At 49.3% G+C, this 23,426-nt stretch overlaps 2 protein-coding genes across 3 annotated transcripts in view; one reads left to right on the forward strand and one right to left on the reverse strand.

Annotated features, from left to right (window-relative positions):
* ZC3H8 (zinc finger CCCH-type containing 8) overlaps positions 1-23,426 on the reverse strand; it is a 201,721-nt gene that overhangs the window by 127,088 nt on the left and 51,207 nt on the right. The window lies entirely within an intron of this gene.
* Positions 1-23,426, forward strand: part of FBLN7 (fibulin 7) — a 61,008-nt gene that overhangs the window by 19,896 nt on the left and 17,686 nt on the right. For both annotated transcript variants that reach the window (XM_082426863.1, XM_082426862.1), the window contains exons 2-5: positions 2,360-2,519; positions 7,140-7,310; positions 20,281-20,406; positions 23,086-23,223. In XM_082426863.1, coding sequence (XP_082282989.1) covers positions 2,360-2,519; positions 7,140-7,310; positions 20,281-20,406; positions 23,086-23,223 — 595 coding nt within the window. The remainder of the gene's footprint in view (positions 1-2,359; positions 2,520-7,139; positions 7,311-20,280; positions 20,407-23,085; positions 23,224-23,426) is intronic.

A 23,426-nucleotide genomic window follows, 5' to 3' on the forward strand; every position in this document is an offset into this window, starting at 1 on the left:
ACAAGGGCATTTGTGAAATGCCCTAGGGCATAAGGCAGCCACTGGGGCACGGACTGCTTGGCGGGGGCACTGGGGCGGTAGTCAGCAGGCCCCCAGCCTGGCTCTACCGCTCATGAGCCACATGGTTTGGGACAAGTCACCTGACTCTCAGCCTCTGTACCTTGACTGTGAAATAGAGACAATCCCAGGCCTTCTTCACCCAGGGTTGCTGCGAGCCAGTAGTCTTCTTAGAAGTAGGAAGTAGCTTTGTAAACTATGAGGAACTTCAGAAATGTGAATCACACATGAGCCACGAAACCATCTCTGAAAGCGGCTCTTTTTTATTTTTTTTAAGGGAAGGGAGGGGACTTCCCTGGCGGTCCAGTGGTTAAGACTTCACCTTCCAATGCAGGGGGTGCGGATTCAATTCCTGGTCAGGGAGGTAAGATCCCACATGCCTCGTGGCCAAAAAAACCAAAACATAAAACAGAAGCAATATTGTAACAAATTCAATAAAGACTTGAAAAATGGTCCACATCAAAAAAAAAAAAAAAGGAATCTTTAAAAAAGAATTAAATAAATAAAGGGAAGGGAGATGGGTGTGGGAAATCAGGACGGGGTGGATTGCTGTGCTGTGCTGGGCAGGTAGGGGACTGCAGGAGCTCACTGCCCAGGTGCCCAGAACCTGCGTGGGAAGGGCCGCAACAAGGGAAGAAGAAGGAAAACAAACAGAACTTCCCTTCCCAGAAATTGCGTTTGGGGCCAGGCGCCGTCAGGCCCTGGTTAGGGTGGAGGCCAAGGAGCCCCCATGGTTTAACGAGCTCCAGGGGCAACTGGGGATTCAGCTTTGTCAAAAGCATCCATTGAACCAGGCCAGTGAGTCATCTGTTTGGTGAAATCTCCAAGGTGCAGCGGCCTGGCAGCCTCCCTGGGAGAGAGGCTGCAGCTCTGTTTCCACCGCGGTGGCAGTGCTCCATTGGCGAAGCTGGAAGCCACCCAGGCTGCAGAGGCCACATGCCTGCCTGCCGCCTGCGGACTTTTAGACATTTTTTTCTAATTATAAAACTAATAATCATTGTAGAAAAAAAATAAGTAGAAAAAATAAAATAAAAAGTGATCCGCAAGCCTATCCCTAGAGAAAGCCACCATTCTGCTCTCCTTTGTTCCGTGCAGGTCATATGAGTCAGGTTGGACCAGGCTATGCTGAGGTAACACACAACGCCCATGTGAGCCACGGCCATGGTCCTATCACTGCCCACTGTATTCGCCTCTCCTTTCCTCCTGTTTATTTCCTGGCTCTTACAGGCAATTAGGATCAGAAACCTTCAGATTTTTATCACTAAGCATGATGCTGGGTATTGCTTTAAGTTAGTCTTTATCAGAATAAACACAAGCCTCCTTTTTCTATTTTTTAAGGTTTTTAAAAATTGTCAGAACTCCGTGTTGACTTCTAGTGAATGCTTCTTTAACTCTACTGAGTTTTTTCTTATTTGCCCTGTTAGATTTTTGAAAGTATAAGAACCACTGGGGGGCTTCCCTGGTGGTGCAGTGGTTAAGAATCCGCTTGCCAGTGCAGGGGACATGGGTTCGAGCCCTGGTCTGGGAAGATCCCACATGCCAGGGAGCAACTAAGCCCATGCGCCACAACTACTGAGCCTGTGTGCCACAACTATTGAAGCCCACGCGCCTAGAGCCCGTGCTCCGCAACGAGAGAAGCCACCGCAATGAGAAGCCCACACACCGCAACGAAGAGTAGCCCCCGCTCGCCGCAACTAGAGAAAGCCCGCGCGCAGCAACGAAGACCCAACACAGCCAAAAATAAAATAATTAATAAATAAATAAATTTATATATAAAAAAAAGAACCATTGGGGATCCCTGTTTTGCCTGTTTTATATGTTTTATTATCCATCTGCTGTGAAAAATACCCAAGTGAGAAAAAAAAAAAAATCCAAGGGAGAAAGAAAAAAAAGGTTCCCTGAGGCCCAGATTTCAGAGCATTAACTTAAAGTGAAGAACTGGGGGTGGGGGGGCGGGGGTTCTTTGGGGTAAGACCGCTGATACAAGGCACATTGCGTTCAGGTAACTGTTCCACCACCCAATCACTAGAGCCATCGCTTCGGCCCTGTGCTCTGAAAATGGGACTTTTGTTTTCGCTGAGGGGGGAACTGGGCCTCCGTTAACGTGCACTTGAGGCCGCCTTTTGGTGACCTAACCCGACAGATGTCGGGACGCCTGATGGGGCCACTTTTACCTCGTGCTCGGTGACTCTCCAGGGTGTTTGGGCCCAGGGGCCGGGTGACTTCTGGAAGCCCACGGAAGGAGGATGGGACTGAAGCAGCCCCCATACTGCTGGTGGTGGTGATTTCTCTCTCTCCCCAGAACTGTCCCAACAAACAGCAACTCCTCTCGGCCATCCGCCAGCTGCAGCAGCTGCTGAAGGGCCAGGAGACACGCTTCGCCGAGGGCGTCCGTCACATGAAGAGCCGGCTGGTGGCGCTGCAGAGCTCTGTGAGCAGAGCGGGCCCGGACACGCCCCCAGGTGGGTCCCCAAGTCCCCACCCCGGGCCCCGGGGTCCTCTCCCCGCCCTGATCTCCCTTGCCTGGCCAGGGTTCGCAGTGGATTGAGTCGCGGGCCTTCCCCTGCCTCCGCTTCTGTCTGGGGCTGGACGGTAGGAGAGTGTGAAGAGGGCATCTGTCAGCCGTTTCCCCCCATCATCTGCGTGGCACCCATTTCCTCTCAGACCTTTTCGTTCCAGGCTCAGCAACCCTCACGTCTGCATAGCGTCTCCAGAGAATGGTCGAAAGGCACCACTTTCACAGCATCAGCTGCTTCTCCCTTCCCTTTCCCTATCCAGGTGGACCCTAGGTAGTTCCTTTTTTTTTTTTTTTTTTAATTTAATAGACTATTTTTTTGGAGCAGTTGTCAGTTCACGGCAACACTGAATGGAAAGCACAGAGAGGTCCCACACACGCCCTCCCGAACCCACACGGCCTTCCCACCATCAACATCCCGCACTCGTGTGACCAGCCGGGTACAGCCTATGAACCAACATTGGCTTCCGTTTTCCCGGCATGAACACTAGTCCTCCCTCCTCCAGGAGCCCCCCGTTAGTGCGGTGGGGTGGGATGGAGGGGCTGCTGAGGGCAAGTCCCGTTTGTCTGGTGAGGTTACTGGGGGCCCCCCAGACCCCTTCCCCTGCGGGGTAGGGCACTGACAGACTCTGGGTCTTTTCCTGGTTGTCCCAGTGACGGCTTCCATGCTGTCAAGGCCCGGGGGTGGGCGGCTGGGTTTCCTCTGGCCTCTCCTCAGGATGATTGATGGGGGTCAGGGGGAAGGTTGTATGTTTGTTCTGAGTCGTGAACCTACGGAATATCTGACATCATTTACTCACTTAAGACACATTTCTCAAGGGCCTTCTTTGTGGTGTGAGATGAAGTTTCCTGAGTTGGATTTCCTACCTTTTCAGCGACTGTGGTAGCAAATCCAGAGTCTCCACAGCCCTGAGTCGACTCCTGTTTTCCTTGGCTCCACGGGTGCAGAACTAGACCTGCCGGCCAAAGCCCTCACACTTTCCAAGGCGCCAAGAGGCCCCAGCCTTTGGTGGGGCTCATCGCAGCCGGACTCCGAGAGGCAGGCAGGGCATCCTTCCCTTCTGCTGCAGATGGGGAAACTGAGGCCAAGAGAAGTGAGTTAGCAGTAGTGGGTCCCAGCTCTGGTGACTTTGTTTTCTGCTAGAGGTTCACCCACACAGATCCTTTCTGTTTTCATGGGATCAGAGCTCCTGCCGTTTCTGGAAGCTTCCAAGAAGAACCTGCAGGAGATAATTTCTACGACTGCTCTGTCCATGTTAGAGGTCCCTGTCCACGAGTATATACAGAAAGGTAGCTATGGTTAAATTACTAATCCTCTTGTCACCAGGTTCAAGGTCTTTCTTCTCTGAACCATACAAGATTTTTCAAAGTGGCCAATTCTCTTTTTCAAGAGTTGCTGTCATGCGTTCTGTCTCTCTTGTGTGTTGGACATGGGGCTGGCAGCTGTCAGGACTGCCTGCAGGGGAGGGGGGCGCCACACAGGGGACAGGGGAAGCCAGAAGCTTGCTCCAGATCAAACTGCACGTAGTGGGAAAATTATCTTTTCCTTTTTTTTAGAAGGGCATTTGCAGGCAGTCAGGAAGAATAATTTCTAGTCCTGGAAAATTCTTGGCCTTCCTCTTTCTGGCTTGTGTTCTAAGTTTCTCCCTCCTGTTTTCCTAGGGACATCACAATCCATCAGCTTTAGGGCTTATCTCGGCCCCTCATTCCAATCATGTTCCCAAATCGCCAGGATTGCTTCACTGCCAAGCTCATTCTTACATGTTGTCCTCCTTTGGGAAGGTGTAGACAGCTTCCCTGTGGCCCTGTAGACTCACCAAGACACGATCATGATGAAATGAACCAGCCAAGGGGCATGTCTTTCCACCCAACAGAAACCTTCGGCTCCCATTTGGGAAGTGCTTGCTATTATTATTATTTTTTTTTTAAGATTTTTTGATGTGGACCGTTTTTAAAGTCTTTATTGAATTTGTTACAATACTGCTTCTGTTTTATGTCTTGGTTTTTTTGGCCACGAGGCATGTGGGATCTTAGCTCCCCGACCAGGGATCAAACCCGCAAGCCCTGCATTGGAAGGCGAAGTCTTAACCACTGGACCGCCAGGGAAGTCCCTGCAAATTGATTTTTAATTAATATGTATCCATTTCATTAAGTCTACTGACATTTATGGAGCTGTGTGGAGATGTTGACTCCATCCAGTCTGGTACCACTTACCTGTGAGTTGCTCCAGCAGATAGGTTTTCTTTTTTGAGGGTTTTAAAGATTTCTCTTCCCCAAAGAGACCCTACTCCTTTCCCCCAAAGCATTTTGAATCCTTTTCAGCACAATGCAGTAGTAGATTTTTCAGAGAGAAATATAAAGTTGTGTATTTACAGGGATCGAGACAGCGAGCTGGGAGCGCCCAAGCATTGTGTTGTGGGCTCATCCTGGCTTCCTGCTCACAAGGTCATTACCACGGGTGCCCACTTGGAGGTTCATAAAGGAAGGTGACACAGCATGGTCAGGTGTTCCCCAGTAACCAAAGGGCACTGAGAGTCCACGGGGGATGGGCCAGCTCCTGCCCTTCTCCCAGGACACAGGTGGGATTTGGGGCAGAGCCGCAGGTGGCTGCCCAGTGCCCCCAGAGTGACGTGTGGGCAGGTGCTCCCCTCGAGGGGGATGCTGAGCGATCCTCCATCACGCGCTACAACCTACACAGCTGAAGCAATAGCTTCGTGTTCATCTGTCTAAACCCCTGAAAATAGTTTTACAAATGACACTTGGAACCTACTTTAAAACGTGTTAGAAGTGGCTCTGAATTTCCAGCTCAGCTAAATCCAAACCCAACCTGTCACAACTCGGGACGCTCTCCCTTTAGACAAGCGTGGACCACGCGTGGCGCTCTGCTGCAGGTGGAGGAGGAACGGGGAGCGTCCCCCCTCTCTCTCCAGCCCACGGTGGTCCTTCAGGAAGTCCGGTTGCCTCTGCCTTCACAGCACAGCCAGGGTTGAAGCCATCTCTCCTGGCTCCCTGCTCCCACCCTGGGCTGAGCCGCCTTCATCCTGCCCCTGGTTTCTACCTCCCTCCCTGTCCTCTCTCGCACTGGACGTTGCACTCAAGCTGCAGCCAGAGTGATGCTGTTTGTGTACAGGTCGGTCACTTCCTGCCTCTCCTCAGACCCTCCAGCGGCCCCATCTCATGCCGAGAGCCAGTTACGTGGCCTTTTCTTTCCTTTTCTATGCCATGTGACACTGCTCTATGTCGCTCCCTGACGCCTCTCTGGCTTCATCCGCAACTACTGTCCAGCTCATCCACTCCACTGCAGCCACGGTGGTCTGGACATTCCTCAGACCTGCCAGGCACACACCCACCTCAGGGCCTTTGCACCGCCTTGATCCCTCTGTCCTCCCCAGATATCTGCATGGTCATGCCTTCACCTCACTCAACTTTTTGTCCCAGGGAGACCTCCCCAGCTACCATACCCAAATTGAGCCCTCCTCTGGCATCCCCAGCACTATTCCCTACTTTATTTTCTACATGACACTTGTCACCTCTTGTCACTTCTTGCCATTTGCTTGTGGATCTTGCTTATCACGTGTCTCGCCTGCTGGAAGGGGGCTTCCCGAGAGCTGGGTTTCATCTGTTTTGTTCACTAAGTGTCAAACTCCTAACATGGTGCCTGGCAGATGGTAAGAACTCAGTAAACAATTTTTCACTCATTCATTCGGTCAAGAATTATTTACTGGGCACTCATTATGTGCCAGACACTGGGCTGGTGCCGGGATACAGCAGGGACAGGAGGCTGGGCAAGGTCCCTGCCCTCTGGAGCTGCGTTCTGAGGGAGAAACTGACAACAAATGTGGAAACAAACGTGTCAATAAGATAATGCCAACAGTTACACATGCTAGAAGAAAGCAAAATGAGCTCACAGGGGAGGTTTTAGCAGAACATGGTGGTTAGAGAACCCTCTGGGAGGTGGAAGGCATTCAGGTCAAGACTTGGAGAGTAAGAAGCAGCCAGAGATGGGCAGTTCTGGGGAAAGAACATTCCAGGCAGAGAGAAGGGCAAAAGCCAAGGCCTGGAGGTGGGGCTGAGCCCAGCCTCTTCAGGAGAACCAAGGAATCCCTGGGGACGTCTTGGGCTCTGAGAGAGCAGAGCGAGAGTGTGGGCCCTGTGGGGGGGGTCCCAGCTCCCACCCTCCCAGGCTGCCAGGCCCTGCCCACGAGCCTGGGAGTCTGTGAGCTGCGGTCTCCTCATCTGTCACCAAGCGGGCATGGACTACCTGTGTCCAAGAGTGCTTTAAGGGTTCGGTGACACGTGGTATGTAAAATGTGCAGCCCAGGGAATTCCCTGGCAGTTCACTGGTTAGGACTCTGTGCTTCCACTGCTGAGGGCCCGGGTTCGATCCCTGCTTGGGGAACTAAGATCCCGCAAGCCGCGCGGTGTGGCCAAAAAATAAGAAAAAATGAAATGTGCAGCCCAGTGCACAGCCCGGAGCAGGCACTCAACCCCAGGGCACTGCGGGTGAGAAGCCGTGTAATCCGGAGTGATGTCTAAACGGCTGTGGGCCTTCTTTTTTTCCTTACAGTTTCCTGCCCTGCTCTGAGCACCCCTCCGGATGGCAGAAAGTTTGGGAGCAAGTACCTAGTGGATCACGAAGTCCATTTTACCTGCAACGCTGGCTTCCGGCTGGTTGGGCCCAGCAGCGTGGTGTGTCTTCCCAACGGCACCTGGACGGGAGAGCAGCCCCGCTGTAGAGGTACGGTCCTTTCTTCCCAGGGGCCTGCCAGATGGGAAGGGTCATTCCAGGGGACACTTTTCTGCCTGATTCCTCAACCACAGAACAGCAGCCAGCGTGTCTGATGACCACAGCCTGGCTTGGGCTGGCCTCTATCTACAGAAGCCCTCGCCAGACCCTCCCAACGATTTAGTCTTCTTGTTTTGCATATGGGGAAATTGAGGCACAGAGAGGTGAAGGATCTTGCCCAAGGCCACACAGCTGGGGAACAGGCTGAACTGATTCATACCATACACTCTGACCCCAGAGTTGGGGCAAGAAGTCTTCTGTGGGTTAGGGGAGGGGCAAGAAGTGGTACTTCAGGGAAATGTTCCTCCTTTGGGCTGCTTTGTTCTGGGGCTGTAGTTTATTGGCGAGCCTCTTGGTGATCTGTAGGGTTGGGGAAATTTCTCAGGTGTCCTTTGTGACTGCTTTGGGACTTGGTGGAGACAGGCTCCAGGAGAGACCATTGGGATGAGAGGGAGGCATGAAAAGGCTTCTTTTCTCTGTGCTAAGCTTGAAAACAGTACTTTCTTGGCACGCATAATTTGTTGGCTTTTTAAAACTATATGGTCAAAATATCACGGATATCCTGTTCATTTTCAGAACAGGATTCATGGGACATCTGCTGGGGCAGAATGTCCATGATTTTAGCCCAAGCATTGAAGGGGAAAATGCAAATATTACATAAATAAGTCCGTTGTCAAGAGTAGTATGGAGAGGACTTCAAATGCATAAATAACTTGAAAATATAAAGGAACATCAGAAAACAGACCATCTCGGGACTTCCCTCGTGGTGCAGTGGTTAAGACTCCACACTCCCAAGGCAGGGGGCCGGAGTTCGATCCCTGGTCACGGAACTAGATCCCACATGCATGCCGTACCTAAGAGTTCACATGCCGCGACTAAGGAGCCCGCCTGCCGCAACTAAGACCTGGGCCAGCCAAATAAATAAATAAAGAATTTTTTTTAATGTTTAAAAAAAACAAAGAGGCCATCTCTGAAGACGAGTGTAGGTTGACATGAGAAGCACAGGGCAACCAGCACCACATTCATGGACCTAGACTTCTGTTTCCCCCTCCTGGGAAGAACAGTGATTCAAAGGTTGATGACAGGTACCAGCTCTCAGACTTATCTGGGAACCAGCCAGGAAATCAAGCCACATGACCTGCAGACACACCAGGGGAAATGCCAGTATCTGGATTTACCCTTGACCCTGAAAGATCTCCATCCAGGAAAAGCACCTTATGTGTGCTAAACTATGGTAGCAGAGGTGGGACCACAACAGCATTTCATTGTCATTGCTTTGGACGTCTGTATTTTTAACTTACAGATTGAGTTACTGACCCCAGTTGGTTTCTTCCTCCAAGCATCCAGGTGCCTCTGATGGCCCCACCAACTTCCATGAGGTGTGGGCACATCTCACCTGTTGTACTCCTGTCATGGACACCCAGATGGTAGTCTCCTCCCCACCACCACAAACAGTGCTGACAAGGTCTTCTGATCCCCTCTCTTTGTCTCTGGGCCCTGTATATGGGGCTGGAGTTGGGGGGCAGTTGGTTGCACGCTCACTTCCTTCGGACCAAGTGCTGCCATGCTGCTCTTCACAAGGGCGGCACCAGCCCATGCTCCCCCGGCGGTGCTGTGGGCAAGCACGTTTTACCCAAGTGCAAGTTTTCTTTCTTGCTCAGGTCTTATCCATACTCAGCCCACAGTGGTGATACACATTTACAGTGAGCATCATGTGGTTTAAATGAAAAGATGGGTTCGAAGGAGAAGATAGCTGAAAAATGCATATTTAGGCAGATAAGTAAGAAACACCAGAGGCTCAGGAACAAAGGAATATGCTGTTGCTTGACAAAGTTGGGACCCAAAGCAGCCCAGGGTCATCTTACCAGCCTGACTAGGATGCCTTCCCAGAGGATCCTGGGCGTGTCTGCCAGCTGCCCTCTTGACCTTGCACGTGTTAATTATGTATTAGTACCTCACCTCCCTGCAGCAGGACCCCCTTGGTGGAAAACAGAGCCCTACTGCATTGTGGCCTGTGTGCTGCGGTTCCCAAACTTTTAGGTGCTCCAGAGTCACCCAGAAAGCTTGTAAAACACAGGCTCTGAGGCCTCAACAGGTCTACCGAGTTGGGTGAGATCTTTATGGATGAGACTTGGGAAATCTGCATTTTTCGTACGATTCTGACGTTAACTGAATTTTGAGAAACACCACTTTATTGGTTTTTGCCACTGCCAGAAGCAAAAAGGATATTGAACGTTTTGAAGCGCTGATGTATTTGGGCCCTAACCAATCAGAAGGGCTGCCAGGTGTAAGCCAACAGTAGGGCATGACCAGGTGAGATACCTTCCCCGGCACTGACATTTTGGGAAGGTCAAGCCAGCCCTGACAAACATCAGGGCACCCAGTCTCACCGAGCAGTCCCTCTCCTGAGATGTGGAGGTCACCTTTCCTGGAGGACCACTGCCAAGCGTGACCAGCAAGTCTACTGGTCTTTCCCATTGTCCAGCATGGTACTCCTCATTCTCCACCTTGAACTTCCCAGCTCATTCCAGATTCGCTGTGTGTTCTTGGCCTCCCCTCTCCCCCAGCCTCCTCTCTGCCCACTGGTCCTTCTTCCCTGACCTCCGTGCCCGAGGACGGCTTGCTGTAGCCCACCCTGGACTTCTACGAGGGCCACATTTACTATCTAAAAACCTGACAAGCAGTGGCTCAGGGAACGAGGTGGTGGCCAGTCCACACTGAGATCTTAGAGGGACATTTTTCATCTTACAGTTTAAGTGTAAGCTGGGCATGGAGTTCACCGTCGGGTGGTGATGAAACAAAAACACTCATATGTCACGACCAAGGTGCCCAACCAGCTGTTGGACATGACCGCTCTCCAAGTGAGTGGACGGTGCCTGACGGACAGTTCTGTTCTGGGCAGGAATTTATTCGATTAATGGATGCTCTCTCTAGCAGGAGCCTCAAAGGGGGGCCACCCAAGCCTGTCAAGAAGGAGAAGTAGTGCTTCTACCTGCTATTTGGTGACCAGTTGGGACAGCACTGAGGGCATGGGCAGGACACGGGCTGGAGTTCAACAATCCAGGGCTCCCCTTCCCCCGCCTCGGAGCGGCCCCAGAATCCTATCAGCAGCTACCGCTCGTCCACGTCAGGAGTCTTGTAGTCACTGTGGGTGTGACCACAGGGGGGAAATCATCTTCTTACTTACAGGGAATTTATCTCAAGACCCAAAAGGTCAGTGTCACCGAAAAATTTGGCAGTGCTTTAATAATTGCCCCTCACCCCATATCCGGGCAACTGCTTGGAAAGAAGGTGATGAACACAAGTTGGCATGGAAGGAAATGACACAATTATACCATTAAGAAACGCAGTGGGCAGAGGTAGGCTCCAGAGCTCCAGGATGGAAAACAGCCATTGAGCTTCCTGGATTAGTTCCCTTTTTCCCTTCTTACTCAGAAGAGCATGTTTTTAAGATTTGAAGCTTCCTGAATTGAGGAAATCATAGCCACAGACCTTGTCCCTTTGACAACATGGGTAACCAGAAAACAACACGAGAGAAATAAATACCCTTGTCCCTTACCGCCACGCTGGGAAAAAAAGAATTGTTTTCATTCGTCATCCCCACCCTCCCTTTTTTTAAACCTTCATTCATCCATTCATTCAACCAGTTTTCACTGGGTACCAGCTATGCACAAAGCACCGTGTTAGGGATTCAATGCTGAATCTAGCAGCCACTGCCCAGCCTCGCAGGGCTCACACTCCAAGGTGTAGGCAAGACAGGTCGCCAAACACAAAGGTCAACAAGTCGACATTTGTGGTCGGTGCTTCGAAGGGATCTAACAAGGGACTGGGAATAAATCCCATGGGGTGAGGGACAGTTGAGGGTCGCTCTAAGGCGGTGACAAAAACTGAAAGGATAAGCGGGATCCAGCCGTGTGATGACGGTCACTAACGGGCGGCACGAGGAGGACGCCGTTCCAGGAAGAGGGAGTGACACATGCAAAGGCCCTGACAAAAGGAAGAATTTGGCATGTTTGAGGAAACGAAAATATAAAATATAGAACCTTGTTGCTGGAGCAGCGTATGAGCTGAGAGTGAGTGAGTGCAGGTGGAGAGGCTCAGAGGCCAGCTCTTGTAGCCATAAGGGCCGTGCTGTCGGTGGGGTTTTAGATCTAGCACAATAAGCAGGTTTAAGAAGAGGGCTGTGCTGACTGGATGGGCACATTGCTGTTGTGTAGAGATGCACGGGATGTGACGAGAAGAGACGGACGCTGGGAAACCACTTAGGTGGCTGTTAGCAGGTCCAGGGGAGAGATGCAGCAGGGGAGATTGCAAGTAAACTTGGAGACAGAACTGATGGAACTTATCCCACGTGGGATGTGAGCAGGAAGAGAAGGCGGGGCTCCCAGGCTCCCAGACAGGGTACATGAGACCATGAAGACCCAGCGACAGATGTAGGTTTGTTTTGGGTTGTTGTTTTTATTTCACTATAGTTGATTTATAACACTGTGTTAGTTTCACATGTACAGCTTCAGATTCTTTTCCATTACAGGTTATTGCAAGATACTGAATATAGTTCCCTGTGTTACACAGTAAATCCTTGTTGTTTATCTATTTTATATATACTAATGTGTATCTGCTAATCCCCAACTCCTCATTTATCCCTTTCCTTCCCGTATTCCCTTTCGTAATCATAATTTTGTTTTCTATGTCTGTGAGTCTGTTTCTGTTTTGTGAGTTGATTTGTATTATTTTTTCAGATTCCACATGTAAGTGATATCATGTAATATTTGTCTTTCTCTGTCTGACTTCACTTTGTATGATCATCTCTAGGTCCATCCACGTGGCTGCAACTGGCATTATTTTATTCTTTTTTCTCTTGGTTGGAATGTAAATTGGTAGGTTTTTTTTTTTAAATTAATTAATTTATTTATTTATGGCTGTGTTGGGTCTTCGTTTCTGCACGAGGGCTTTCTCTAGTTGCGGCAAGCGGGGGCCACTCTTCATCACGGTGCGCGGGCCTCTCACTATCGCGGCCTCTCTTGTTGCGGAGCACAGGCTCCAGACGCGCAGGCTCAGTAGTGGTGGCTCACGGGCCTAGTTGCTCTGCGGCATGTGGGATCTTCCCAGACCAGGGCTCGAACCCGTGTCCCCTGCATTGGCAGGCAGATTCTCAACCACTGCGCCACTGGGGAAGCCCGGTAGGTTTGTTTTAAACAACCTGTGTGTGGGTCGTTGATCAGAATTCCATTTTGGTCACGTTAGCATGTCTGTGCAACGTCCCAGTAGAGATCCATACATTCAACCCGCAGAGACCATCGGGCACAGTACCGTGCCCTGGTTACCAGTCCCAGCGGGGCTCCAAGCACTTTCTGCCCACGGCATCTCGGTGTTGGAGTCGCCAAGGAAAACACAAAGCGGTCAGGCCCTGGCTGGAGCAACGCCATCCTCACGCAGAGTAGACAGAGCAAGACCAGCTCCAGCCGTGGGCGCCCGTCCCCCAGGGCGGGTGGGTCTCTCTCAGCAGCAGTTGCACAGGGCAGCTCACCTGCGTGCAGTGGAAGGACACTCCTCCCCGCCCCTCCACTTCCCCAAGGAAGCTGAAACACTGGAGATGAGGGCGTGCGGGTCTCTCTCAGCAGCAGTTGCACAGGGCAGCTCACCTGCGTGCAGTGGAAGGACCCTCCTCCCCGCCCCTCCACTTCCCCAAGGAAGCTGAAACACTGGAGATGAGGGCGTGCGGGTCTCTCTCAGCAGCAGTTGCACAGGGCAGCTCACCTGCGTGCAGTGGAAGGACCCTCCTCCCCGCCCCTCCACTTCCCCAAGGAAGCTGAAACACTGGAGCTGAGGGCGCGCCTGAGGGCCATCCACATACAACTGCAGCAGAACACAAGAGCACTCGTGGAGCAGGAAGCAGGGAAAGATGTGGCCACACGAGGTGGTAAACCCAGCACAGGCCGTGGGGATGCTTTATCTCATGTTGAGGGAGTGTGCCAGGCCCAGTGGGGGGCCAAAGACTTCCTTTCCCAATAGAGTTAGGTGGACAGTTGGATGTAAAGTCTGGTGTCAAGGGCAAAGGAGGGTCAGAGTGACGCAGTTGGGAAATATTAGCATAATGATGGTGTTGAAATCCATGGACAGTGATATGAGCACCCAGAGGAGAGGGGAGAGAGAGAAAAGAAGTAGCTCAGGGGACTCCCCTGGTGGCACAGTGGTTAAGAATCCGCCTGCCAATGCAGGGGACACGGGTTCGAGCCCCGGTCCGGGAAGATCCCACATGCCGCGGAGCAACTAAGCCCATGCACCACAACTACTGAGCCTGTGCTCTAGAGCCCGTGAGCCACAACTACTGAGCCCACCTGCCACAACTACTGAAGCCCACGCGCCTAGAGCCCGTGCTCTGCAAGAAGAGAAGTCACCACAATGAGAAGCCCGCGCACCGCAACGAAGAGTGGCCCCCGCTCGCCACAACTAGAGAAAGCCCGCGTGCAGCAACGAAGACCGAACACAGCCAAAAATAAATAAATAAATAAACTCATATCAGATCCTGCCTCTAAAAAAACAAAAAAGAAGAAGAAGTAGCTCAGGACCCAGACAAAGGAGGGCAAAGGAGACAGGAAGAGCCTGCAGAGGCAAACCACAGGGAGACTGCAGAAAATCAGGGTCGTGCACTGGATTTGGTGTCTGGAAGGTTATCTTGAAGTCAGAATAGAGCACAGCTTCAGTTCCCTTGCCTTCATATCATGAGACCTTTCCTCAGAGACCTTTAAACAGCAATTGAAAGACCTTTGATATAGTAGCCACTTGATAATTAGTTACTGTGAAACTGACTGGCTGGCTGATTTACCAAATGCTTGAGTGAGTGAATGAATGAATGGGGGATTATATTTAGAAACTATGAATTTCCTTCCAGACTTTTATCTAAGCAGATATATGCAAATTTTACATATTCAACATCTTCTGTGTGTAGATATTAACACAAGTTAATCTTCATTAACTCTTCTTTCTAAACATAACTTTTAATGATTATGAAGCACTTCCTCATAAGGGCTATTCTATACTTAACTATTCCTCTGTTGCTTCTATAATCATAACCAATGCCAAGACAAGCAAGCTTTTTTTCTTTTCCATTATGATTTATTACAGGATATTGAATGTAGTTCCCTGTGCTCTACAGTTGGACCGTGTTGTTTATCCCTTCTACATGTAATAGTTTCCATCTGCTAATTCCAACCTCTCATTCCATCCGCCCCCCGCCCCCACCACAGTGTGGTATTTGTCTTTCTCTGTCTGACTTACTTCCCATAGTGTGATAATCTCTGGGTCCATCCATGTAGCTGCAAATGGCATTATTTCATTCTTTTTCATGGTTGAGTAATATTCCATTATGTGTATATATATGTACCACATCTTCTTTATCCATTCATCAAGACAAGCAATCTTAAAGCATTTTTCATTATGGAAAAATTCAAACATTCAAAAGTAGAAAGAATAGTTTCATGGTTCTCAGCTACTCATAGCCCAGTAATTATCAACACAGCCAAATCCCTTAATATCTTGAAATATCTAGTCAGGGTAAACGTTTCTCCAATTGTCTCTCATATTTTTAACACTTCGTTTGAACCAGGGTCCAAATAAGTTCCATACACTGCAGTTGGTTGATGTGTCTCCTACACCTTTTTAATCCATAGTCGTCTTGAAGAAGACGATTCCTCCTCCTCCCCGTCCCCCATTCCTTTGCAGTTTATTTGTTGAAGAAAATGGGTTGTTTCCCACAGCCTTGATCTTGCTCACTGCATCCCTGTGGGGTCATTTAACATGACCTGCATTTCTTTTGTCTGTGTGTCCAGTTTTACTGAGATATAATGACATACAGCACTGTGTAAGTTTAAGGTGTACAGCATAACTGCTTGACTTCCATAGATTGTGAAATGATTACCACAGGAAGTTTAGTTAACATCCATCATCTCCCACAGATACAAAAACAAAAATGGTTTCTTTTTTCCCTTGTGATGAGAACTCTTAGGGTTTACTCCCTTTCAAATATACTACACGGCAGAGTTAACCACAGTCATCACGTTGTACATTATATGCCTAGTACTTATCTTATGACTGGAAGTTTGTAAGTTTTGGGTCTCTGTATTTCTTATAAACTGGTAGCTAACTCCAGAGGCTTGATCAGATTCTGGTGAGATTTTTGTACTGTTTGGGCAAAGGGGCGGTACATACTTCTGCTGGGAAGTCCCTGCTGTCCGTCATCTCTCTTCTTGTGATGCTGAGCCTTGGTAAGCATCACCGTCCTCTTGCTGACCTCTCTCCAGTAGTTCCTTGAAGAGGGACTCAGGGGGGCAATTCCCCGAGTTCTTACACTTTCAAAAAGTGTACAGCTTTACCACCCAACGTCTGTTGGATTGGACATAAAATACCTGTCTCATATTTTCTTGAGTATCTTAAATGTGTTCTTCCACGTCTCCTGTTTTAACTGATACTGTTGTTGCTATCATAAGTACCTTGGTCTTTGTGCCTGGATGCCCAAAGGATTTTTTAGTTTTTCTTGAAAATCCAATAATTGTATTGGGATCCGGCTCAGTACTGGCCTTTCTGGGTCAGTTTTCTCAGGTGTGGGGTTTACCTTTGCATCAAGAAGTTTCAGTGGCTGGAGCAATCTGGCCCCGAGGATCTCTGGAAACTTCTCAGGACAAAGCTCCAGTGTGGAGGAGACTCAAATAGGAGGAGAATCCAAATTGAGCCCAACAAGGAAAATTGGCGCAAATGAAAGGGATGGTCCAGGTAAAAGTAAGAGAGAGGATGGGGCAGAGCAGAGAAGGCATGAGCCACCTTGAGAAACAACTAAACGGGGAGATTAAGAGTCAGGAAGTCAGAAAAGCTATGCGGGAAATCTTATTTCCCCTCAATATGAGTAACAGAAAAGGAGTCTTGCCAAATTCCATACAAATTATTCTAAAAATACAGAGAATAAACTCTCTACAGTCAATGAAGAAATCCCAGAAAGACATGACCATAAAAAAAGATGAAAACTGCAACCTAGTATTTCCAAACAAGTGGAAAGAAATTTTAAAAAGATAAAAACTATGAAAGGACAATATAAATAAAAATCAGAAAACCTTAGAAATGAGGTGATTGGAGAAATGGAAAATTTGAAGCAACATGATAAAACAACAGGAAACAAAAAAAAGAGGAAAAATCAGCTCATGCATGTAAAACGCTTAGCTTAGTTCCAGGGAAACAGTAAGTGCTCAGTAAAAAGATTAAAATGGAATTATCGTCCATGCTTTTGGCTTTCCAGCCTCTCCATAGTCTCTGCCAGTACCCTCTTTTTTTAAAAATTGAAGTAGGGTTGATTTACAATATTGTATTAGTTTCAGGTATGCAGCAGAGTGATTCGGATATATATATATATGTATGTATGTATATATATTATATATATACTTTTTCAGATTCTTTTCCATTAGAGGTTATTACAAGATATTGAGTATAGTTCCCCTGTGCTATACAGTAGGACCTTGTTGTTTATCTGTTTTATACATAGTAGTGTGTCTCTGTTAATCCCAAACTCCTAATTTATCTCTCCCCCATCCCTTTCCCCTTTGGTAACCATAATTTTGTTTTCTATGTCTGTGAATCTGTTTCTGTTTTGTAAATGAGTTGATGTGTATTATTTTTTTTAGATACCACATATAAATGATATCCTATAATGTTTGTCTTTCTCTGTCTGACTTACTTCACTTAGTATGATAATCTCTAGGTCCATCCGCCTTGCTGCAAACGGCAATATTTCATTCTTCTTTATGGTTGAGTAATACTCCATTGTTTATATACCACATCTTTTTTTTTAAAATAAATTTATTTATTATTGGCTGTGTTGGGTCTTCGTTTCTGTGTGAGGGCTTTCTCCAGTTGCAGCGAACGGGGGCCACTCTTCATCGCGGTGCGCGGGCCTCTCACTGTCGCGGCCTCTCATTGCAGAGCACGGCTCCAGACGCGCAGGCTCAGTAGTTGTGGCTCACGGGCCCAGTTGCTCCGCGGCATGTGGGATCCTCCCAGACCAGGGCTCGAACCCGTGGCCCCTGCATCGGCAGGCAGACTCTCAACCACTGCGCTACCAGGGAAGCCCCCACATCTTCTTTATCAGTTCAGCTGTCGATGGACATTTAGGTTGTTTCCATGCCTTGGCTATTGTCAATAGTGCTGCTATGGGGACTTCCCTGGTGGCGCAGTGGTTGGGAATCCGCCTGCCAATGCAGGGGACACGGGTTCGATCCCTGGTCCGGGAAGATCCCACATGCCGCGGAGCAACTAAGCCCATGCGCCACAACTACTGAGCCTGCACTCTAGAGCCCGCCAGCCACAACTACTGAGCCTGCGTACAACAACTACTGAAGCCCGCGCGCCTAGAGCCCATGCTCCACAACAAGAGAAGCCACCACAATGAGAAGCCCATGCACCGCAACGAAGAGTAGCCCCCGCTCCCCGCAACTAGTGAAAGCCCGTGTGCAGCAACAAAGACCTGACGCAGCCAAAAATTAAAAAAACAAAAATAAATTAAAAAAAAAAAAAGTGCTGCTATGAACATTGGGGTGCATATATCTTTTCATATTAGAGTTTTCGTCTTTTCCAGATACATGCCCAGGAGTGGGATTGCTGATCATATGATAACTCTACCATAAGGAACCTCCATACTGTTTTCCATAATGGCTGCACCAATTTACATTCCCACCAAAAGTGTAGGAGCGTTCCCTTTTCTCCACACCCTCTCAAACATTTGTTATTTGTAGGCTTTTTAATGATGGCCATTCTGACCGGTGTGAGGTGGGACCTCATGGTAGTTTTGATTTGCATTTCTCTAATTATTAGCGATGTTGAGCATCTTTTCACGTGCCTGTTGGCCATCTGTATGCTTTCCTTGGAGAAATGTCTATTTAGGTCTGCCAGTGCCCTCTTTTATAGCTCTGAAGTTGCCATGCATTTAGCTAAATGCCACAGCTTGGACAGATAAGAATGTGATGACAACTGTACCTCAGTCAGGTCACAGATGGGGCACCAGAACTGGACATCAGACCATGGAATGCCTGAATTGTATCAAGATAAGAAATAAAGAGTCGAATAGAGCCTGTCTAGAAATGAAAATCCTGGGGAACGAGATCCAGACGGGAGCGGGGCACCTCTGCATTCCTCTATCAAGCCAATGATTCCATCCCACCCTACGCACACCCACACCCACACCAGCCAGGTGCAGCCAGGTGTGGCTAGACTCAGTGCCTTCCACTGGAAGACCAGCAGGGGACAGACAATGGCGCTGGTCGCCGCCCCGGGGCCAAACCGAAAGGTTCTCCGGTTCACGGTCTTTGGCTCTCTGCCCATAACTTCCCAGCCTAGTTATCTGCCCACTTTCAGACTTTGCTGGGGAGCAATGATGGTGCTGGGCAATGGGCAGAAACAAATTCCAAGCTCTGGGGCATTTGTGTCGTTCCAGACACATTCCTGGAAACCGGTCATCTGAAAACAGAACATAGAGGGGGGGATCGCTGAGGTTCCCCTCCCCAGGCTGAGGTTACTGAGGAATTGGAATGGCTCCTTCTCCAGGGATAAGCAGCATTTGGATGGTCTGGGTCCTTTCACGATTAATAGAATCCATGTAATCGTCTACATAACATCCCAGTTACAAGGAGGCTGAAGAGAAGCCAAAGTCCCTGCCAACCCACCCACAGGAAGGCTGTTGTTCTCATCAGGAGCAAAGCACCTTTTCCTCCCTCTTGATAGACACAGCAGGAAAGGATGCTCTTATGCCAACAAGAAGGTGCTTCCAGTTTTCTTTCCCAAGATGCTGTGGTCAAGTCAGTGAACTGACAAACCTTTCCTCTCTGGTGGAAACGGCCTGTGCTCTGTGCATTAAAACTGGGCTTAAGGAACTCACAACAAGCAGATGTGGGCTGAGGGTTTTAAAAAATCATTTTTTCTCATTAGAAGATTTATTTTGGAAAAACGGAAGAGTATAAAAAATTGTCAATAAGCAAAAATTACCTGTAATCTACCACACAGAGAAAAATCTATTAAAACCTATTAAACCTATTAAATTTTTATTTTATTTTATTATTATCATATTTTTTGGCCACGTCACTCGGCTTGCAGGATCCTAGTTCCCTGACCAGGGATTGAACCTGGGCCCCCAGCAGTGAAAGCGCCGAGTCCTAACTACTGGACCGCCAGGGAAGTCCCTAAACCTATTAAAATTTTAAACACGTTTAATATATCTCTCTATATATTTTCCACAGGACCGTTGTGTATATAAGCAAAGAACATTTCCCTTTTCCGACATTAAGGAAATGTCAAGGTCAAGATTAACTCCTCCCTGGTCGCACAGGAAATAATGAGCACAGGAGGGTGTCTGGGTGAGAATTTGGAAAGAGTTCACTTTCCCCATCTCTGGACGTTCTGATGGGCCACCCCTCTCTCTTATAACCCTCTGAATTGAGTTCTTGTTCAGAAGGTGTTCTACCTGGGTGCTGGTTGATAGGGGCAGAGTTGGGGGGCTGTAAGGCTCGATGCAAAGGCAACGTGGGCATAGGCCACAGGTAGTTGCCTCTATCCCGCTACAGCGTCTACACTGCAAATTAGAAAATGGTGCCTCTGGGTGGAACACAGCTGGGTGATGGGCCAGCTCCCACAGGTAGAGCTCCAGGTGGGCGCAGCGTGTGCCAGGGTCCGTGGCCTGCTGAATGGAGGGTAGGCTACGTCTCAGCCCCACTGGCCCCCTCCCAGCTCTTGCTCTTGCTGGGAGGGGCCGTGGCACGGGCAGAGTGGGGAGGTCACAAACTGGAGTCATCCTGCCATGGAAAGAAAGTGACCCCATCTTTGTTTTCTGTTTGTTCATTTTAGAATTAGAACTCACATACCTGTATCTGAAACTTATTTATTTTCCTAGATATCAGCGAATGCTCCAGCCAGCCTTGTCAGAATGGTGGCACATGTGTGGAAGGTGTCAACCAGTACAAATGCATTTGTCCTCCGGGAAGGACAGGGAGCCGCTGTCAGCATCAGGCCCAGACTGGTACGTAGCAGCTGTGGGGCTGGGGGAGGACGGTCTGCTGCAGAGAGAGAAGTAGGACCCCAGTCATGGGTCACCAAAGGCAGACCAGGCGGGATGTCCTCTCTGTTTTACATCCAAGGATCCCTCTGGTTCCCTGAAGTGGTTATTTGGGATGGCGTTTAGTTCTTTTGTGGAACCAGAGTTTTGATCCTTCTTATGGAAGAAAATGCAAGTGGAAGGACTGACCCCACCCTGAAAACCCTCCAGATTGGGAACTTGGCCTGAGAAGCTTCCTTGCTGTCACCTTCACATGGTTGACTTTTCCTCTGCACGTCAGCAAAACAGCTTCTCCTGCAGTCGCTCTTATCACATCCTGCAAAATTCGTAGTTACTGACACAGGCCAAAGTATTTTCAGAGCTGGATGAACTAGACGTTCGACTGGTGATGAGGTTATGACCCACACTCGAGTCTCAACATTTGTCCAGCCTGAAGGTCTAGCTGTCACACTGTGGCTGTTTTTGCGGGTGCCAAGAAAATCCAATGATAAGGAATCTATGGCGGATGGGTGGCGGTTCTACACTATGCTGCAGCCAACATTTCTTATATAAGAAAATCAAAACCAGGACTTCCCTGGCGGTCCAGCGGTTGAGACTCCATGCTTCCACTTCAGGGGGCACAGGTTCGATCCCTGGTCAGGGAACTAAGAGCCTGCATGCCATGAAGTCAAAAAAAAAAAAAAGTCAAAACCTAAAGATGTCTTGTTTTTTTTTTTTTTAATTAATTTATTTATTTATTTTTGGCTACGTTGGGTCTTTGTTGCTGCGCGTGGGCTTTCTACAGTTGTGGTGTGCGGGCTTCTCATTGCAGTGGCTTCTCTTGTGGAGCACGGGCTCTAGGCGCACGGGCTTCAGTAGTTGTGGCACGCGGGCTCAGTAGTTGTGGCTTGCGGGCTCTAGAGCGCAGGCTCAGTAGCTGTGGCACACAGGCTTAGTTGCTCTGCGGCATGTGGGATCTTCCCAGACCAGGGATCAAACCCGTGTCCCCTGCATTGGCAGGCGGATTCTTAACTACTGTGCCACCAGGGAAGTCCCCCTAAAGATGTCTTATTCCTTTGCCAGAAAAGCCTGAAGTGTCCTGTCTGACTGTCTTGATTTCTGAGTGGAATCTTGGTGGGGGGGGTGGTAAGAATTGGTGTCTAGAGAGTACAAGCTTTGTCAATACTTGATATCCTTGCATTGGACCCAGCTCAAGGTCAGGTTTAAATGTTGTCCCCAGAGATCTGCTGCTTAATGTGTCTTGATTCCGTTCAGCTGAGTCACCCTGCTGGGCACTTTCTCAGGAAGAACCCAGAGGCCCCCTGACAGCGCCTGTCCCTGGGGCTGCCCTGTGTGGAAACAGGGCCTTCTGGCAGCCTCACGGCTTCTCCCCCCTATTTATTTATTTATTTATTTATGGCTGTGTTGGGTCTTCGTTTCTGTGCGAGGGCTTTCTCTAGTTGTGGTTAAGTGGGGGCCACTCTTCATCACGGTGCACGGGCCTCTCACTATCGCGGCCTCTCTTGTTGCGGAGCACAGGCTCCAGACGCGCAGGCTCAGTACTTGTGGCTCACGGGCCTAGTTGCTCCGTGGCATGTGGGATCTTCCCAGACCAGGGCTCGAACCTGTGTCCCCTGCATTGGCAGGCAGACTCTCAACCACTGCGCCACCAGGGAAGCCCTACCACCGATTCCTTTGCCGTCTCTTCTGACCATATGAGAGCTCTCAATCCTTTGAAAACTTTCAGAAACTAACACTTTTTTTCTGATAAGAAAATTGATTTATGTTCTTAGTTACAACAAACAAAAAGCTTAGACACTTTAGGAAAGTATTTTAAAAATACAAAAAAGAACCCTGAAAAAGAAGTAGTGTTTTAAGCTCCATAGTTTTTTTTTTTAATTAATTTTTACTGGAGTATAGTTGATTTACAATGTTGTGTTAGTTTCTGCTGTACAGCAAACTGAATCAGTTATACATATACATATATCCACTCTTTTTTAGAAACTTTTCCCATATAGGCCATTACAGAGTATTGAGTAGAGTTCCCTGTGCTATACAGTAGGTCCCTATTAGTTATCTGTTTTATATATAGTAGTGTGTATATGTTAATTCCAATCTCCCAATTTATCCCTCCCTCCTTCCCCCTTGGTAACCAGAAGTTTGTTTTCTACATCTGTCACTCTATTTCTGTTTTGTAAATAAGTTCATTTGCACCCTTTTTTTAGATTCCACATATAAGCGATACCATATGATATTTGTCTCTCGGTGTCTGACTTACTTCACTATGACAATCTCGAGGTCCATCCATGTGGCTGCAAATGGCATTATTTCGATAAGCTGCATAGTTTTCAACTACAGTGATCACGGCTAGAATTTTGGTGTTTTAAGCCTTTGTAAGTGAAACGCGGATTTAACGGCACTGTGGCCCTCAGGGTGCAGTTGTGTGGCCTGCTTTTCGTGCGTCGTTCTATTCGGGTGCGTCCCCTGTCCTTCGTCCCTTCCGGTGGGCCCTGGACCGACGGCTGGGTTTCGGTTAATTCCGTCCCTTTCCTTTCCCTACTCCAGAGTAAGCTCTGAGAAGGGGCCACGCCCCGATCTCGGGGCTCCTCCAAGGTCAGGCCCAGGTGCGCCGGGCCCGGCCCTAAGGGTGTCTTCTCCCCGCAGTCGCCCTCGAGGACAGCGAGGAGGAGGACCCCGCCTTCAGCCGCGCGCCGCGATGCGCGCAGGTGGAGCGGACGCAGCACTGCAGCTGCGAGGCCGGATTCCACCTGAGCGGCGCCGCCGGCGACAGCGTCTGCCAGGGTAGGCGCGGGCTCGGCCGGGGGAGGGAGGCGGAGGGGGGGGGGGGACGCTGGGGTTGCGGGGAGAGGAGCTCCCACCTGCAGCCCTCCCGGGCACACCCCGCCCTCGCCCAGGGGCGGAGTGCGCGCGGGCGGGCGGCTTCCTGGGCGTGGTCTCAGAAAAGCCCGCCCACCTTGCGGCTTAGGTAAGTGTGGCGCAGATGG

The sequence above is a fragment of the Balaenoptera physalus genome, assembly GCF_965194825.1.
Source record: "Balaenoptera physalus genome assembly, chromosome: 15".
Classification (NCBI taxonomy): domain Eukaryota; kingdom Metazoa; phylum Chordata; class Mammalia; order Artiodactyla; family Balaenopteridae; genus Balaenoptera; species Balaenoptera physalus.